Below are 13,832 nucleotides of genomic sequence, written 5' to 3' on the forward strand. Positions count from 1 at the left end.
ATCAAATGGGCTCGTTTGAAGCGCGTCAGCTGCGTACTTTCCAGGGTCTCTTCCGGCCAGCGGCCCCTTCTGTGAGCTTCTCTTCTGTGTGGAGCATGTGAGCAGAAGAAAGTTAATGGGGCCTTGCCACCATCACATTTCCCTGGTGTCCTTCCTCATTGATTTAAGGGAGAAGAAGGAGTCATTGGTGCAGGTTTTTCTGTATATCTTTTTTTTTTTTTTAAAGAGATTGAGTTAAATTCAAATTCACATTGACTAAGCACCTTCTAAGTGTCAGGGATCTGTTTGGGGGAAAGAAATGGCATATCCTTCAGTGAGATAAAATGCAGAGACCTCTTTAGACTGTTCTCTGGGGGAGTATCTGTCCAGATGACCCCCTTTGCCAGGGAGGAGATCCTGTGTGCCATTCACAGACTCCCGAGAGCAGAGTGCAGGATGACGCCGCCGAGGGTCTGTGTTACGCGGTCAGCTGGAACTCTGCTGAGGTGGGGGTTTTGGATCGCGCCCACCCTGAGGATGGTGTAAGGAACTGGGGCGTGGTTGGTGACCGGGCCTGGCTGACCGCACGGAGTCTGTCACTCTCCGTCGTCGTGAAGGTGAGTGTTCTCACTGAGTATCCTCGGGCTGTCCCGACATTCCAGTCGTGTTTCATGCACTTCCAGGATCATTTTAGTGGAACAAGGAAGATGCAAAGGTCCAGGAACTATTTCTCCTGAACCTCCAGGCCCTACTGTCTGTGTGGCTAACCCAATGGTGGGATAAGAGAGCGTTCCAGAGTTAGGAGAAGGGCTGTGTCTTTGTGGCTACCAGTGGATTTAGAGAATAAGACAATGACATGAAAAGTTGCAGGTGCTGGAGGATGTGGCAGGAGGGGGCACTCGCTCCTGGCTGGGTTTTTCGAGCTCCCAGAGGCTACGATGTCACAGGAACCCCGAACGGGCAGCGGGGACCTGTGGTGGCCTCATGTGACGTGGCAGAGGGAGCAGCACGAGAGGAGTGCTCTCTCAGCCTCTCAGAGACCTCCGTGCGTCTCTGCGGTAGGGTGCCCAGTGCCCAGCATGGCCCCTGGCACACCGCAGGCCTGCAGCAAGTGTTCCTTTTCCTGTCTAACTTCTGGCTCCCTTTGTTGTGACATTGTGGCTTCAGTGTGACAAGTTGACGGCGTCGCCAGAGGCACCCCGAGTGTGGAGCACGGACCACGTGCTCAGTGATCCTAGCCTCTCAAGGGACCCCAAGCAGCCCACCTGCCGTCGGGCAGGCAGGCCCTGGCAGGACGCCCAGACACCCCCACCGGTGCAGTGTGTGGCAGGGCTGGGGGCCTTTCGGTGTGGTGTGCCCTCCTCTCGGGTTCGTTTCCGCCCTTCTGCTGGCCCCCCTCTCCGTGTGAGCGCTCAGTGCCCGCTTTCCAGATCACCTGTGCTTGGTGGCACGGTCCTGCTGTCTGGCACCTGACTCACTCACCCAGCTGGAACCGATCTTCTCGGAATGCCCTCCGTATCTTTTCTCAAGGGCAGCACCTTCAGGGCGCAGGGAGACAGGGGCCAGGCGTTGGCCGCACCGGTTTCCGGGTCCAAGACGTCGATGTGTCCTCGTCGAACGCTGACTCTCCTTCCCTGCTCTGACGAGGCGCCGGGCCCCACGCTGTGTCGCCAGGAGCAGATGCTGCACCCTAGTCTGTCCCTGTGCCGGGGTTATCTGTCAGCTGGGATCAGCCGTCATTGTGTGAAAGACAAGGATTGGATGAGATGGCAAATGTCCCATTGAATTTATGCAGCTTCTTCATTTGGCCGCTGGCTCATTGCTCTGCTACTCAGCCCGGAGCAAATGCATTACCGTTTGCCGCGCGTCAGCGTAGGCAGAACGTGGCTGGGGCAGGTGCTCTCCTGGGCCTCCCTCCTGGGGGGATGGACCTTCAGTCTCCCATTTGACCGTGTCACGGGGCTAAGGGAGGGCAGCAAGGAAGAGAAGTTGTGCATTTTCCAGATGCTTCCGTAGTCCTCTCTTGGACGTTGCCGCGGTGTCCGCCAGTTCCACGTCGACAGAGCGGATAGCCGGTTACCGGAGGCCGGGCAGGCCCCTCCTTGATCTGGGAGCTAGAAATCTCTGCTTGTTGTCATGTGTTATAAAATCAGGAAGGTTTTTTACCTCAAGGATGTGACACAGAAGTGTGTTTACTTCACTCACATACTTCTCCTTGGGTAGAAACCTGAGTAGCTGGAAAGAAATTTTTGGTTTATAAAAATTATGAAATTGTTATTGCATAAAAGTAATGATTTGAGTTTTGAAAAACAAGGTTATTTTATTTATTTATTTAAAGATTTTATTTACTTATTTGACAGAGAGAGACAGCCCGCGAGAGAGGGAACACAAGCAGGGGGAGTGGGAGAGGGAGAAGCAGGCTCCCAGCAGAGCAGGGAGCCTGATGCGGGGCTTGATCCCAGGCTGGGATCACGCCCTGAGCGGAAGGCAGACGCTTAATGACTGAGCCACCCAGGCGCCCCTATAGTTATACTTCCTTGTTAGTGTGTGTGTGAGACCTGGTTCTTTATTTCAAAAAGACATCTGTCAGTTTTCAGTATTAAAACAGATGCACTATTGGTTTCTTTCTCCCGACTGGCCCCCAAAGAGAGCCCACCAAGGAGGGTGCACATCTCACAGGCCTCACAGAAACCTCACCAAAAAGGGGAGTTGGGGAGGAAAAGAAACTTTAAAACATCAGCAGACTGTTAGCCCACAGACTGTAGAGAGTTCTCAGCCAGATGGGGTGGCCAACGTGCCCCAACCGTAAAGAAGTTAAGTCTCAAAATAATAAAAAAAGTAAAAACAGTTTTGTACATAAGCTATTTGAGAGTTCTCTAGCGCTAATACAAAGCACAGCGAGATGGAACTTTTAGAGACAGCAGCTTCGGACCCAGCGAACGGGGATGAGAGGAGTTTGTTTCGTGTGGCTAAATCAGTGGCAAACACAATTTCTTTCTTCTTTCCAGGAGGCAGGAGAGCAAATAAGTGGTCACGTCATCGTAAGGGGAACATGATCTGTTCTGTGAGCGGTTGGGGTAAGGATAGGACAAGGAGTTGGTCTCAGAGAGAGGTCTCCACCCTCTTAATTTGTAGGGTCACTTCTGATGGAAAAACATTAAAAATAAGGGTGCTCAGAGATACCTTAAAGCTGAAACCCCGAGCCACGATTTTGGCCACTGCTCCTGGAATCGCGTTGGCTCTCCTTCCGGGCTCTCAGTAGCGCAGGCGCGTGCTGTCCCCCGCCCCGTGGACACGGCCGTGTGCGGTAGGCCGACGAGTTACTTTCCACATGTGAGGCAGGGGTTAGCCTGCCGCTTCACAGCTGTGGGATTACGAGGAATGTTTACAAACGGTCGCTACGACAACAACAACAACATGCGGGCATCACAGCGTGCTTTGAAAGACACTCACGTTCCCTTAAACATTGTTCCCAAAGGTGCTCAGGCTGAAGCGCAGCTGGAATCTCTGGGGAGGGGCCGAGGCCGTTTGGTGACAAGGACACCGGGGTTGGGGTGGGAGAGGTGGCAAGAGGAGAAAGCAGCCTTCCCGGTAAAGATGAGCCCTCAGTTTCAAGGCCAGCTTCAGGCAGGCTGGTCTCGGTGGATTCGGGGTCAGAGGGCAGAGCCGCGGCAGGCTGGTTGGGACTGGGGTGCTCTGCATCTTGCTCAGGTCGTCGGAGGCTGGCCCAGCACCCCCAGCGCACAGAGGGGCTCCTCCTTGCTGCATGACAGCTCGGCTTCCAGATCATCAGTGTCTGCTCCAGCTCGGCTACCCATCTCCGGGCAAACTCAGCTCCTCAGCTCGGGTCTCTGCTCCTGGGGTTTATCCATAAGAATGTTAATCTCTTCCTTGTGTTTGTCTCCCTGTCGAGAAGGAGAGTGCTGCTTTCCCTCAGCAGCACTGAGACACTTCCGGGGCTGGTCCGTCAGTGGTCTGCTCATCCATCTCCTGGCAACGGGACTCTGCCAGCTCAGCTCACTCCTCCATGCATTCCGGGTCCCCCTCAGTCATCACCAACCTCCGAGCCACCCCTTCCTACTTCCCATCTGCCTCTTCTGCAGTGTGCTCAGCTTCTTGGAGTTGGATCTCCTGGAGTTCCATCTTGTCTTCATCTTTGAGGCTGGGTTCTCAATAACCTCCATACCTGTCTCACTCTCATCAGTGCTTTCTCGGCTTCCTCCAGCTGCAGCAGGGCCGTGGTCAGGCACTCCTGGGCATGGTCCAGCTCCTCTTCTCCCTGCTGGATTCTACGGTTAGAATGGTGGGATCTCAGCCTCAGCTGGCTCCCGGGCCCACCTTGCCCCTCCATGTCCCACTGCAGGTGCCTGGCCCCCTCCTCTGTGCCATCGGCTTGCTGCTGCAGACCCTGGATCTTTCGCTCCGCCGCTCGGTGGTGGTGATCCCCGCCATGGCGCGCACCCAGCCCCTGCTCGCACCGGGCTTCCTGCCTCCTTCTGCAGAGCTGCAGCCTCTTCTCCTACAGTTACACTTCCAGTCCTGACCTCTGAGCTTCCATTTCCACATCAAAGCTGGCGTGTCCCCTGAATGTCATAGGGTCTGAAATCCACTATATCCCCAGTTGAATTAATTTTCTTTTCCTTTAGGGTGTCACCGTTTTCTTCTTGGAAGCTTAAAACTTTTGGAGTCGCCCGCAAATTGTCCTGCCCATCCTACATCCTCTTAATTGCTTGGATAGGTTCTATATCCATTCTAACGCTTGAGTTTTTTCATGTGGCATCCCTCTTCTCCCTCCCACTATCACAGCCGTGGTTCAGACTTTCAGCACCTATTTCTTGGACTCTTAATGTCATGTCCTACTTCCCGGCTTTGCTCCTGCCGATCCATTCTTCACACTGAAGCCAGAAGTATCCCCTTGAAATGCAAGCAGAGTCACATCCTTCTGTCCTTGCAGTGACTGCCCCTTCCTGTCTTAATAGTCTCAGCTCCATCTCAGGGACATTCACAATTTGATCCAAACCATCTTTTTAGCCTAATTTCATTTCACTTCCATCTACGTAATCTGTATTTCCTATATATGGGACTTTTCTGTTGCTCTTTAAGCATGCCGTGTGGTTTTCCACACTGTTCCCGTTGTAGCGTGCTCTGTCCTACTTTCCCCATTTCCCATGCTGTTCCTCTTCACCTCCTCCTTACCTTACTTAGCTCTCAATTCGGCGTCATTTCTTTAGGTCCTGAGAGTAATTTTGCTCCGGTTCCCTCACCAGATCACAGACTCCTTGGGGACAGAGCCATGCCTTATTCACCTTTGATCTTTCATCATTCTGGATGGTACTTTTACCTAGAAAGTAGTCAGTACATGCAGAACTGAATTAATTTATGTTGCCTTTTACTACTAGCAAATAACATAGTAACAGGTAACAAATCATTTGTTAGTGTGTCTTACTGGAGATCCCACCAGGCATAGGAGGAGACTGAGGACTTAGGGAATCGTGTTGTCCTTGAAGAGGTGGCATTTGGCTTGAATGTCTGAGGTAGGGATCTTCCTTTCACAGGGCAGATACCCAATATTTGTTGGTTAAAGGGATGTTGAGTGAAATATGAAACCGTTTTAGAAGAAAGGGAGATGGCCAAGGATAGCCCGTTATGAGTGAGTCTGGTGGAGAAGTGAAAGGCACCCTCTGCTAGGAGGTCTTTCCAAGCTTTGGTTTGCTCATCTGTAAAATCAGGGTGACAGGGGCACCCCTCACATAAGCTTCTGGGGATAGTTTAACGAGATAACATGTAAGGTGTTTGGCGTGGTGCCGGGCATATAGTAGGTGCTCATTAAATGTCAGTTGCTGCTGAGGCTCTTAGTTCTGAGCTCTGCTGAGAACAGCGTGTCCGTCTGGGAAAGGCGGCACGTGTCCTTATGGTGAACTCCTGCCTCTGTCAGAACGAGGGGGCCTCAGCAGCTCCTCGCTGCACGGACATTTCAGGGTGCCCCCGCCTTCTTTGTTTCAAGATTTTACTTATTTATTATTTTAGAGCAAGCTAGAGCAGGGGGGAGGGGCAGAGGGAGAGGGGGGAATCTCGAGCAGAGTCCCCCCTGAGTGTGGAGCCTGAAACAGGGCTGGATCCCACGATCCTGATATCAGGACCTGAGCCAAAACCAAGAGTCGGATGCTCAACTGATGCCCCCCCCACCGCCGCGGGCGCCCCCGGATGCTGTCTTCTTTATGCGCGAGGAGCAGTTATAAGCAAACCCTTACTTTTCTTTATAAAACTGCTTTGAAAATTCACTTCTAGGTATTTTTGAAATAATTTTTATTTTACAAATAATGTATACTTATTTTGGAAGTCTTAGAAAACATAAACAGAAAAGAAAAAATGATGTATATTCCTGCATGGGCAAACACTTAACATTTCAGTGTAGTTTTTTGGTATTGTTTTCTATTCTGTTTAAATTGGATTTATCTTTAAATTGAATATATTTTATAAATATAGTTTTGCATCCTGATTTTCTGTGTAACAGAGATTTTCTGTATTATTGCAGACTCTTTGTCAATGTCGTTGTTAATGATTGTGTAAGTTTGTCCTGTTACTATACTGTAGCTTATCTATTACTTCATAATTGGATATGCAGATATGATATGATTCCTTCTAATTATTTACGAAGGCTTTATTAAGATAATTTCCCCTTCTGGGTGTTTTATTAAGATCTCTAGAGATACTTAAGTATTTTCTAGGTTGTAGTGCTTTAAACAGATGATGATATAATGAGCTGCCTTTCATTCTGGTAGAACATGTTTACATACTTGGAAAGAACAAGGAAAAATATTTAATCTCCGGATGTACTTGAACGATTGCTTATCAGAGACTCTGACCTGCCACTGTGTAACTGAAGTGAGAAACAAGAAGGGTGTCGTACGGGTAGGAGGCAGCCAAAGTGGCTCACGGCGGGTTTATCGGAGTCCATCAGTCTGTTGAGGAAGGGCTTGTGTTCTTGGTACGAGACGGCTTATTCAGTGTCTGCTGTTCTGGCAGATCATTAGTCTTCGTAGTGATGACACATGAGACCCTTCTGACCTCCGTGGTTGGACCATTGTTCTGCCTGGATGTATACGCAGAATGAAGAAAAGCGGAGTTGGTTTTTCTTGCTTATGGAAGATGCTTAACTTGCTGGACATGTTGGATTGGCCGTTTCAAGATACCCGTGTTTTCCTCTGTATTTTCACATATCAGGGCAGTTTGGGTGGGCAGTGTGACAAAATGGAAAAAACAAAGAGTTTGAACTCGTAGCTCTGAGTTTGAATGTAAATTAGCCACTTAGTGTCTGAATGACCCCAGGAAAGTCACGTGACCTTCCGAAGCCTCAGATTCCATCTCTGTGAAATGGGCACAGCAGTGCCCAAGGAAGTCACTCTGTATGGTGGAAAGAGCCCTGGATTTGAGAAGGCAGGGCTTAAAATCCCAGTCTTGCTCGTGAGCAGCGTATCCCGTCTTGGATCCTGCAGTCGGGCAGTAATAGCATTTCATCGCAGGGTGCGTGTTAACGTCTAACGATGCGACAGTGCAGGTGACAGCCCCTGGCAGAGGCTCTTCCGCTGACCCGCTGGGCATGCTTTGCACACGGCTCCCGGCTTGGGGGGTGGTGCCACCTTCTCAGTTCCCACCGGTTTGGAAGGGTTGCCATTGGGTTCCTACACCTGCCAGAGTCTCTTTCGACAGGGACACTTGCCACTGAACCCCCAGGAGTTCTGTGTCCTCGTCGGCCTCTGTGTCACGTTCACCCCCATTTCTCTTCTTGCACAAACACTGATCTTTTGGCTTCTCGAGTCTCAGCTGGAATGTCTAGCATTGTTTCTTTTCAGACTAATTTTCTACTCCTTCCTTTTGTCCCTGCCCTTGACTTCTGTGTTTCCCAGAATGTTGTCCTCAGGCTCTCCGGTATTCTGTTCTCACCGGCATGCTCTATTCTCATGGGTGATTTTCATGGTGCTCAGGACCTTCCTTTCTTCCAGCGCACTTGCCTTGTCACCGTCCAACCATCCTGGGTCTCTTCTTCCTTCTGGCAGCTCCTCTGTGCTGTAGACTTGGCGTGTCGGAAGCACTGTGTTGAGGTGTCGTGGCTGCTGGTCTCCATGCCCCTGCATCTCCGTTCTGCTCAGCGCCTCTGCGGTTTGCACCGGGCCACCCCACCAGCGCCCGTGTCTGCTCGCTCGGCCAAGTCTCTTCACTCCTAAATAGCGAGGAGACTTTTTGTTTCTTTCTCTTCTTTCATTCTCTACCTATTTAGAATATTATAACCAACTTAATGCAAACATGTTTGTCTCAGATCATTACTTAGAGGGAACACGAAGAGCTTGACTGTGAAATCACGATGTGCTGGTTTTTATGCCAGTGTCAACTCTTGAAATGGCAAATGGCCTTTGGCTTTTTTTGTGGTCAAAAGTTTGGGCGATCATATTTTCTGCTTCTATGAGAAACAATATAGTTTGGTGACAACTTTCTTTACCGATGTTCTCTTTGCACGATTTCTTTCATTTCTGGGATGGAAAGTAACGCTCAAGGGCATTAGGTGCTGTAGCTTTTGACTCAACTAATCGTTGGGTGTTCTGAGCAAGAGTGGACAAGATTTATGGTGATGTTATGGGCCGAATGTTTGTGTTCCCCTCCTAAGTCATATTTCAAAGCCCTACCCTCAAGGTGATTTGGAGGTGGGGCTTTGGGGGGTTATCAGGTGTACATTAGCTCTTGAGGGTGGGACCCTGGTGCCAGGATGAATGCCCTCGGAGAAGAGGAAGGCACACGAGAGCTCTTTGTGTCTGCGCACACGTGCGCCGAGGAAGGCCTTGTGAGGTTGGCGTGGGAAGGTGCGCGCTGCACACCAGGACGTGGGCTCTCACCAGGGGCTGCCAGCCTCCAGAACCGTGACACACACGTGCTTATGGTGTAAGTCACCCAGTTTGTATTTTGTTGTTGCAGCTGGAGCAGACTACGGCAACTGATCACTTCCCTCTGACCAAATCATATGCTTATGGGAATGTTCGGTCTATTACAGGCTTCGTTCCAGCTTGGCGTGTGGAACACGGTTAGCACCACCGCGGCCTTGAGTTCTTCCGTTTGTGTTGTCCTGACACTGGGTTTCTGTGGTCAGGCCTGATCTGTGGGGACAGGAAGACTCGGTGACCACAGATTGGAACTCCAACTCTGTTCCTCTCTTGAGGAAATCGTCACCTCCTCAGACTCATTCAGTATTTTTGCCATGACATGTTTTCAAACATAAAGGTACAAAGAATAATAAAATGAATTCCCATACATCAGTCACCAGAGTCAATGGCTAGCAAGATTTCTATACATTTACTTCTCCTCCTTTTTTTATTTGCTGAATGATTTTAAAGAAAACCCCAAGACATCATTTCATTTCATGCCTTTGTTCCTCAGTATGCATTGCTAAAAAAAAAAAAAAGGACATTTTCTTATATGACCCCAACGTTAATATTACACTTAAAAATTATCAAGTTATTTTGGTAGCCTTTCATATCAATCCACAACCACATTTCCCAGATTGTTGCTGAGGTAATGTTTATCACCTTCAAAAGGGGGATAATGATGCTCCATCCCCGCCTTCTCGCCTCTGAGCATTTCTACTTCCCTTCCCTGGATGGGAAGCCTTCCTTGTCTGCCTGGCAAACCCGGGCCCATCCTCTTGCCAGCAGTGAGGTCCCTGCAGCAAACGTCACAGTCTCCGAGGCGTCCTGTCTCACAGAGGGGACACACATGGGAGGCGTGTGTGACGTATTTGGCAGTCGCTGGCCTGCAAAGCCAGGGTCACCCTCTCCACTGCAGCCAGAGCCGTTTACTACTTGGCTGTTTCCCTCCGGAGCCCCCCGTGCTGCCCACACCCATCTTAGCCTGCTCCCTCTCACACGTGCCTTAGGTGGCTTCTCTGCCGGGTTTTCTTATGTACGTACAGCTCATGATATATTAGTGTTCTTCTGTGTCCTTACTCTTTTCTTCCCCCCCACTGTGGGCCTCGCACATCAGATTTCTTCAGTAGCCATGTGTCCTTGTTCTTGTCATTCTTTCCCTGTAACAGCAAAACCTCCAAGTACTGTAGTCACGTGTCTGCTTCTGGGGTCCTGTGGCCCTTGACAAAGACCAGTGTTGCTTCTTTATGAAGCCATCTTGGCCAGATCAGGTTTCCCGTGTGCTCTTCTCCTGACTCTGACCCTGCTTCTTTGAAGTCACTTGTGAGGAATTATAACGTTCTGTTTTGACATTGTGTTCTCTTTCCACTTGGGATGCCCTAAACGTCGAGCCCGCACTGCTTCTGCGTGAATGGAGCTCGGTGCCACTGTCCTGACGGCTGTTGCTGCCAACTCCGTGGTGCTAGTCTGCGCTGTGTGGACAGAGAATGTGTGTTCATTTCGTTTTTTTATTTTACTCTTTTTTGGGGGGTGGGGAAGGGGCAGAGAGAGAGGGAGAATCTTAAGCAGGCTCCACGTGGAGCTCAGTGTGGAGCTCGACTTGAAGCTTGATCTCACAACCCTGAGGTCATGACCTGAGCCAAAATCAAGAGTCAGATGTTTAACTGACTGAGTCACCCAGACACCCCTCTTTTATTTTACTTTTGAACAAAGAATGATTCTGTCCTACCTTTTTGAAGAAATAAGGTCATCCAACCAACAGACACATAGATCCTTTAACCCCTCTGTCTTCTGAGCACTCTTGACAAGTAAGGCGGGGAACAAAAAAGATGACAAGACTCTCTCCCTTTAAGGAACTTGTAGTCCGATAAACTGTATTTTTAGCTGCTAAACCTTAAATAAAATTTAAAGGAAAAATCAGTTACTATCTCACCACTTAAAAAATTTTGTAAGTTGACCCTTTTGTCACAGTCTACAGAGACAGAATCTAGTGGCAGTGAGCACCCTGGCCACCAGATTCTGATCTCTAAATGCTATTTCACACTAGAAGGATCCAGGGCAGCTTGGAGAAATGGTTTGGTTCTAGGTCTGGGGCTGAAAATGAACTAGAAGGAACAAGCCGTTGATGAATAATGGGGCCTTATCTAAAGGACATAGGAATCAACGTGAAGGGGCTCCCACTGCACAAAGATGGGGCAGTTTGAATATCAAAAAAGAGTGTGATGGCAATCAATTGAAATACCAAATATATAAAAATCCACTAGTTTGTAGTGATACTAAATCGCATATAACTCTCTAGTCATCATTAGAGGTAGTTCTCTCCTCCAGGAAATATAGGGAAAGCCTGTTCCCTAACCCTCATTACTGTATCATTTGTGTTCCAATGTAACCAATTGGTTGATGAGGAAAAAAACCCTTCCTTATAGACAAATTCTAGGTTTTAGGTACAGAGAAATTAAAGAATTACAAAGTCACCATTTTGTAATCCTTGATAAAATAAGGAATCTGGGCAACAATGTACAGCAGATGCTCAAATCCACAGGGAGAAAGGTCGGTAGGACCTTTCCAGTGGGTGGGCCACACCAGCAATTGCCCAGGAGCATTTTACTCTGGAAACCCCACTAAAGGGACCTGAAGCTGAGAAGCAGTCTGAGTTCCTGTGCCTGGCAGAAGCCCCAGAAGGCGTAGGTGACTCTGGATGGAAGTGTGATGAGAAGGGTAGGAGCAGCTTGTGCTCTGGTAGTCGTCTCAGGAACTGAGGACACCTGCACGTCTCCTCCCTGGCTCCTGGGGCAGGTGGCCCTCCACCTCAGCAGAAGATTAGCATTTCACCTGCCGGAGAATGAGGAGAAGGGTAATCTGGCTGGAGCCCGCTGGCGCGGCCGGCGGGGAGGACCCCACTAACATCAAGGATATTGAGATGTGCACCTGCTCCCCTGGCTTCTGCAGAGCCCTGACGATGCCTCCAGCGGGTTCATCCCCCACGTGGAGAACGACCAGGCCCAAAGCAGGGGCGGGAACACAAAGGTGGGGGCTTCTGTGGCCAGCGGGCCCAGCAAGAGGGGCCCGCAGCTGTTGTGTCTCCCTGCTGGTACCAGGGCGTACCTTGTTTTCTCTGCGGAAAAGCCGGTCTATAGCTAAGCCAAGGAACGTACTCGCCTTGCGGGTGGCACTGAGCGTCACAAGTAGATTCATTTCCGTCTTCACTATAGCGGGGTTGACTGAGATGGTGCAATTCAGCTTAATAGGACACCTGGGCCGGCCGCCCTGCGTGTGACATTAGGCAGGTTAGGTCATTTGCACGCTGTCGGCTGGAGCCCTTGAGGATATTCATTACCTGTACATTGAAGACGATGTCATTATTTAAAGAATTTTGTTCATCTTGCGGATGACCATTACTCTGTCGTATCCAGAATTCGTTCTGGTTGCTTTCCTGCCCTCATGTTCCCCGGAGAATGACGCTCAGACCCAGGAGATGACTGTGGCAGCCTCTTATCAGTTACGATGCACGTCCTTGCCTGGATATTTGTTATTTCTGGTCCCCGGCCTTCGAGGAGCGCTGGCCTCACTTTGCAGCCCTCACCTGTTCTCTGGCAGCTGTGCATGTTTCTCCCCGTCCTCGCCGGCTCACTGCGCACGTCTGCGGTCATGCTTTTTATTGCTTCGCCTCTTTCCATCCCTAGTAGTTCTTTAGAGGTTACGGCTGGCTCAGAGAGGTTGAGTGACCTCCCCTAAGGTGGTCACACCTCCCAAAGGGGGGACTGAGCCGTTCTTCTGAGCCTGGGTCTGACTCCACTGCCCCGAGCCTCACTGGGTGGGAGTGCTCTGTCCCCCGTAACCATGGTCCCCAAGCACCCCACCTTTCCCTGTAGGCTGTGGCCAAGAAACTAGAGGCCAGACGGTATGAACTCCCTGACCCACCCCATCCCCAGTCCCTGCTCCCCTTCATTCTTCTGAAGGGGTCAGTGAGGAGAGACCACCGGCGTAGGGCACACACAAGGTCTTGGAGAAGCCCTTTAACTTGGCTTGGTCTCAGCCTTCCTGTTTGCAGACCGGGCGTCATAATGCTCATCTTCTTGAGTAATTATGCATTTTGCGGTATGGAATGTGCTCTAGAGCTCTGGAGTGTTCCGAAGTCTGTGAGCATGTGTTTAGAGCATGTGTGGAAGATAAGCAAGCATTCTCTGGATCCCCTTCCCCTCCCTTGTGGAGAAGGGATGGGATAGGGCAGAGCCAAACAGTCTGATCTCACAAAGCTCTATTTTTGTACCAAAACTGTTGACTTGTAGTTATTCCATTAAATATCTGTTGTATAGATGGACTATAAGCTCTTTGGAGACAGGGCCTGGCATTTTGCTTGGTACCTAGTAATTTCTGGAAAAATATTTGTAAGGTAATAAAATATACCAATTCTCCAGTCCTGCCTGCCTATGGACTTTCTTGGAATTTGGGAAGGATTTATTCTCTTGGGAAATGAAGCCTTCTGCAAGACAGTAACTTGACTTCCTTTTTCCTCACATCCCTCTAAAATGGAGCAGTTGCTAGTGATTATTTAAATAAAGTGACTAAAACTTGTTTTTTTTTTTTTTTTTTTTGTCTCTTATGATCAGCGCCCCTTTATTTCTGTCAGAAGATTGGACTCAATGGACTGTCATGGATTGGGTTAAGAATTTTTTTTTTTTTGCTAACCACCCCCCCAGCCCATAAGTTTTGTTAATTAAGCTTTTTTTTTTTTTTTTTCAATTTTCTCTTCAGAAAAGAAAGATGTGACTCAAAGCCTAGAGAACTACACGTGCAAATGTCCTGGGACAATGGAGCTCCTCACTCTCCCAGGCGGCCCCACCCTGCCTCCAGTGCCCTTCACCAAACTTCCCATTGTCAGGTAAGGCACCCTGTGGGGCGCAGATCCGAACTCCACTGCTGGCATTTCTATAGATCTTT

At 49.6% G+C, this 13,832-nt stretch overlaps 1 protein-coding gene and 1 pseudogene across 10 annotated transcripts in view; one reads left to right on the forward strand and one right to left on the reverse strand.

Annotated features, from left to right (window-relative positions):
• Positions 1-13,832, forward strand: part of TRAPPC9 (trafficking protein particle complex subunit 9) — a 596,424-nt gene that overhangs the window by 115,301 nt on the left and 467,291 nt on the right. For all 10 annotated transcript variants that reach the window (XM_087864581.1, XM_087864582.1, XM_087864586.1 and 7 more), the window contains one exon: positions 13,647-13,773. In XM_087864581.1, the coding sequence (XP_087720707.1) occupies positions 13,647-13,773 (127 nt within the window). The remainder of the gene's footprint in view (positions 1-13,646; positions 13,774-13,832) is intronic.
• LOC123779686 (uncharacterized) lies at positions 3,439-4,431 on the reverse strand (annotated as a pseudogene).

Source organism: Ursus americanus, chromosome 9 (genome assembly GCF_024610735.1).
Source record: "Ursus americanus isolate L20-20 chromosome 9, mUrsAme1.1.p, whole genome shotgun sequence".
Classification (NCBI taxonomy): domain Eukaryota; kingdom Metazoa; phylum Chordata; class Mammalia; order Carnivora; family Ursidae; genus Ursus; species Ursus americanus.